General features: G+C 36.7%; 1 protein-coding gene across 1 annotated transcript; it reads left to right on the top strand.

Moving 5' to 3' along the window:
* The first annotated feature begins 1,453 nt into the window (after positions 1-1,453).
* On the top strand, positions 1,454-5,565 carry LOC147322438 (sialoadhesin-like). The gene is given in 6 exon segments (XM_086305213.1): positions 1,454-1,496; positions 2,272-2,640; positions 2,875-3,180; positions 3,256-3,537; positions 5,321-5,390; positions 5,487-5,565. Coding segments are annotated over 6 exon segments (1,149 nt in total).
* The last annotated feature ends 307 nt before the right edge of the window (positions 5,566-5,872 follow it).

Raw genomic sequence — 5,872 nt, 5'->3', positions numbered from 1 at the left:
TCACAGCCTGTTTTAAGCAGATTGTATGAATGTATGTGTTCTGTAGTTTACTGAATTGTTTGACCATAAAAACATATAAACAATTATATGTACTGTTTAAAATTGTGAATCAAATTACGAGTGATAGGTTTGTAGCATAAACCTATTCGCTGGAACGTTAAGACAATATAATTACACTGCAAGCAAGACACAAGTAGGCAAACTTCTTCATGGTACTCGTGCACGGGAGAGAACCGGACAGGCACCGTTCCTTCGCTTGACCCCAGTAGCTCTCGTCCGTTCTCCCATACACTGTCCTTTTATTGAGGTTACATGAATATGCATAGGTTCATTAACATACGACGTCTACATACAAACAAAGAGTACCTTGCCTGTGTGTGTGTGTGTGTGTGTGTGTGTGTGTGTGTGTGTGTGTGTGTGTGTGTGTGTGTGTGGGGACTGCTGATCAAAGGGTCAAACATCCTTGGTCAGGAAGAGGGTAGCCTCCCCCTCACCCTAGATGGTTCATCCTAGATAACACGGTGAGGAAGTCCTGCAGTTCATCTAAACAAAGAGCACCTAGACTAGAACAGACGTAGCTACGTTAATCCTACCATAAAACAATAAGACACGGTATGACCTCTCATGCTCCCAAAGTGCTGTCTAATACACACAAAGTTTGCAGACTATCAAGGATCAAAACCTCTACCAATCTACAACTAATTACAAAACTCTAAGCATATATAAGTAAATATTTCTAAGCATAAATGACAATCAACAATACAAATCTAACAACGAGCATCCCAAGAGTAAACACTCGGATACAAAAGAGCAGTCAGTTGTTTTTACTTAAGGATGCACTTATTCTGATTATATTTCAACATTTTGACCACCCTGGTTTACACACTGTAAAAGTAATTTGAGTAACTTTCTATTGTAATCAATGAACTGATGCATAAAATAAATAATATGTTTAGAACTGTTTAGAAATAATATTTCTAAACAGTTTTTAGGGCATCATGTGACACCTAGCAGCTTTGTGACAAACTGATTTTAATGCACTTTCTTAAACAGCATCTTTCTGTACTTCCTTTTCTTCAACATTGGCTGACACGGTTCACTGTAATTTTGCAAAAACTGTAAAATGATAGGAATACACTTGGGCTTCTTTGGTAACATTTTATTGATTTTATTCAATAATTTTCTGTGCTATAACTTTTTTTCCTTTTTTTGATGTGCTGACAAGTGAATATATAACTTTCTTTTACTGATGTTCCAGTTTTAAATAAACAGCTTTGTGTCACTACAACTTTATATTTTAAATGTTGATAACAGAAGAAAATGTGCAGATAAAAGTTTACCGTGAATCTTAAAATACAAAATAAGTATAATGTTACAGCACCATAGATAATAATCATTAACGGTGTTTCATTTTTTTTCTCGTTAGATATTCAGGCAATAGAGCTCTGTGAACATGATGACGGTTGGCATGCTACTGACTGTCCTGTTTGTTTCAGGTGAGCTGTTTGTTCAGTCATTCAAAAACACTGAAGTTATTTTACAAAGTGAACATTATTTAGATACCAAGCAAGCATAGCATTACTTTTTCAAACTCTTTATATCCTGACTTTAGATTAAAATGTTTTATGTACAAAATGTTAACGACAGAGGAATAAAAAAGTTTGTTGTTATCTCACTAATTTTAAAAAAGAGAATAATTTGCTCAGAAAGCGCCTCCATTTGTTTTGGTCCTGCCCACTGAAAAACAATTTTTGGGTTTCGATACACTCTTAGTTACAGATTATTTTTAACTGGAATGAACTCTTGTTTGGATGTTTATACTCAGTAAACGTGGATAAAGTGACCAAGCTGTTATATGGCACTTTGAGCTTGGCTGCCCGTAAGACTATCACTAAGAGATGGCTAAGTGGAAAAAAATCCCATCACTAAATGACTGGCATGAGGTTGTTCAAAATGGAAAAAATTATTTTTTCTAACAGGTTGATACATTTGTTGAGATTTGTGACAAATGGAAACATTACATTTTGCCAAGGCATCCTGAATTCGTAAGAACCTCTGAAATTATGTATCTCATATTTTTGAATTGTTTTATATATATGTTGTGTTTTATTTTCTCTATTAAAAAAATTTTATTTTTGATTTTTTTAAATTCTAAATTAAAAAAAATTTAAAAAGAGAAAAATTTGCTCAGAAATGTGAGAATGAAAAATAATGTAATTAATTGCATAATATTAATGTCTGAACAGGTTAATCATTAAATTTTATTTATAGGTGCTTTGGCTGGTTGTTCTGATAAAACAGCACTCTCCATAACTGCACCAAAGACGATGGAAGCACTGAGTGGATCTTGTTTGCAAATCCCATGTAGCTTCAAACCCAAAGAAGCACAGACATTTATCAGCACAGGAAAAACCTTTGGAGTGTGGATTAAAATTGATGCCAGAAATCCAACCAACGTCATCTACAACAGTAATGGTGCAGGTTATCCAAGGAGTATTACTGGGAACCTGAGTCAGAGAGACTGCACCACTCTGTTTTCTAATTTAACCACCACATACACAGACACATACTTCTTCAGAGTAGAGAGTGAAAGATTCAAGGCGACAGCAGACTGTAACCCACTTCAAATAACAGTCAGAGGTAAAAAAAGAAAAATGTTTTAGATTTTATACCATGAAAAATTGTCCTAACAGCCTGACACTAAGAGAATGTTTATAATTTCTTATTTCAGTCTATGCACTGTTATTATTCTGAGGACTTGATGACATTTCTAAACGTCTGAATTTAATAGTAAAATTTCACAGGACAAGTTTTAAAGATTTTAAAAGCTGATGTGTGCTCTGTAGTATTGATGTTTGTGTTGTGAAACCACAGATTCTCCTTGGAGGCCCAATATTACAATCCCAGGTGATCTGAAGGAGAAGGAGTCTGTCACTATAACCTGCTCAGCTCTCACTCCCTGTCCACACTCCCCTCCTCAACTCACCTGGAATCTCCAACAAGACTCTCACAACAAAATAGAGGAAAACACAGATGGAAGCTTTACAACTAAAATCCAGCAGAACATCACTCTGTCAGACACACATGATGGAAAGAAGATCAGCTGCTCTGCCAGATACCCTGTGAACCAAGGAAAAGACACCAAGACAGCAGAGACAGAAGAGACTCTCAGTGTTTCATGTAAGACAATCAGAGTTTGTTGTTGGATCCTGTCAACATATCATGATTCGTGGGACTTCATTTTTTTTTCTCCAGATGCTCCTAAAGACACCTCAGCATCCATCAGTCCATCAGGTTTGGTGTCAGCAGGCAGCTGGGTGAACCTGACCTGCTCCAGCAGAGCCAAACCTCCAGTCAGCAACTTCACCTGGTTCAAGAAGAGCAGAGATGGAGCTGTGAAAGTATCTGAAGGAGAGATTTACAGCTTCAATGTAACAGATGGAGGAGTTTATTACTGTGTGGCCACTAATGATCTGGGTAATCAGACATCAACAGAGATTCATATGACTGTTGCAGGTAAAGTTACTCACCAGTTATTCTCAAAAAAAATGCATTTTCATTTTTTCAAGTTTTCTTTGTGATATACTTCACAATTGATAAGAGAGTGAATTTCACTTTATAAAAATCAGCTTCATCCATCACTGTGTGGTTGTTCAGCCTTTAAACATTAAAAACAATTTGAGTTGCCTGCCCTTTTTGTATTATTATGTTCCATTTTGTATAATTTACAATTTAGTTTCAGTTTCAGTTTCCCTGTTTCCTCCCATGTCAGTGTCTCTCCCACTATGTTGGTTAGTATCATTTCTTCAGTGTGCAAGTTTGTCATGTCCCCCGTGTTTAAGTCCCTTTTGTCCTTTATGTGTCTCAGTGATGTCCTTGTTTTCCTTCGTGTCCCCGTCTCTTCCTCTCTCTCTTCCCTCTGTTTACATGTTTCCCCTTGTGTTCATTTCCATCTGTCATGTGTTCTCCCTAGCCATCAAGTCCTGTTTGTTGCTTAGTTATGTCCATGTCTCATCTCCAGTTTCCATTTCCCTACGTCTGGGTTTATAGTATACGTTTTCCTTGTTGGTTCGTCATGTTAAGCCTGTTTGTCTTAGTCTGCGTGTTTCCTGTTTTACTTTGACGGGCTTACATCCCATGTTCTGTGTGTTCAGTTTACTTCCTCCTGTCTTGTCGTTATGTTCATTCATCCCAGCTGTGTTCCCCATGTGTTCTCTTTTCCATCATGACCCTTGTGTGTATTCATGTGGTCTGCTGTCATTCATTCCTTGTCCCCGGTCATCTGTTATGTTGTTGTCATGTTTCTAGTTATTAATGTATCCATGCCAAGTTTTCACGTTTAAGATATTTAATGTTTTCTTTCTAGTCTTCCCAGTTTAGGTTTTTGTTTATCATTGAATTGGCTTTGCCTTTGGTTTTTGGTTCTTTAATCAGCCAATCACGTTTTCATTTTGCGTGTCTCCTCCTCTCTCCACACAGTCAGCAGACAATTTACTGTTAAACATTTATTCTGTCATTTCATGCAGATTTCTTTTCTCTGAAATCTTCTTGCATTACAGAACTGGTTGGTGTCTACACTGTAGTGAAGACTGTGGGAATCACAATTCTTGTGAGCACACTGATCATCTTTGTGTGTCAGTCAGAGTTTGATCTATGGATATTTCTTTTTCTCCAGATGCTTCCAAAAACACCTCAGCATCCATCAGTCCATCAGGTTTGGTGTCAGCAGGCAGCTGGGTGAACCTGACCTGCTTCAGCAGAGCCAAACCTCCAGTCAGCAGCTTCACCTGGTTCAAGAAGAGCAGAGATGGAGCTGTGAAAGTATCTGAAGGAGAGATTTACAGCTTCAATGTAACAGATGGAGGAGTTTATTACTGTGTGGCTACTAATGATCTGGGTAATCAGACATCAGCAGACATTGCTCTCTCAACTCTTACTTACTGTGAAGGTAAAGTCAGTCACAGATTTTTATTTTATTTTTCTTTAATGAATCCAATTTCAAAGTGTTAATATAATTTCTTTTCCTTCTTTCAAACTTTTTTGTGTTATACCTATACAAGAGACAAAAAGAAGTGTGCCTTATGTGAGCGTCGGTATGGTTTTTTGTTTATAGATTGTGCTTCATCTTTCAACATGTTGTTTTTCAGCTGTGAAATTTTAAAAACAAAACAATGCTTCTTCAGCAGTTGTTTGCACTGTTTGTTTCATAAATTAAAGTTTTCTTGACTTTGATTCACTTTAACAGACCTCAGTTACTCTTTAACATTTATTCTGCCGCTATTTTTCATCACTCTTTTTTTCATTACAGCTGGAAACCTGGTTGGTGTCTACACTATAACGAAGACTGTGGGAATCATAATGCTTTTGACCACACTGAGCATCTTTGAGTGGTGAGACAAATGTTTCTATGACAAACTCATTTGAAACGACTCGTCTCTAATAAAACAAAAAGGATTAATTGTTTCTCATTTGTTTTTATCCTTCAGCTGGTTCAAATCAAGATGCTCCAACAAACAGACATAGAGCTGTCAGATGAGCAGAGTAACATCACAACACATCAACTAAAGTGACTGCAGGATGATAAATGCTACCTGCTAAACCATTAAAATGTAACATATTTGTTTATAGTTTGATGTTCAACAGCTGTGTATGACCATTTTACTTTGACTATAGGGATGTTATTACAGAATTATCTCTCCTCAAACCACTGCTGCCTTCCCTAAGGATGGGAATTGATTCATTTGTTGTGATCAGTGTTGGGATCAATACTCAAAAAAGTAGAAAAGTTATTACACATTACACAGAACTTTTCTTAAAGGTAATGCAGTATATTGCTTAAGTACACCCAGGTTCAAATGTTCAAAAAGTGGGT

This window comes from Aulonocara sp. 'chitande type north' Nkhata Bay, linkage group LG9 (genome assembly GCF_057382095.1).
Source record: "Aulonocara sp. 'chitande type north' Nkhata Bay isolate Kocher_YH1m ecotype deep benthic linkage group LG9, A_spYH_male_GT1.1, whole genome shotgun sequence".
Taxonomy (NCBI): Eukaryota; Metazoa; Chordata; class Actinopteri; order Cichliformes; family Cichlidae; genus Aulonocara; species Aulonocara sp. 'chitande type north' Nkhata Bay.
This window is presented reverse-complemented; position numbering and strand designations above follow the sequence as displayed.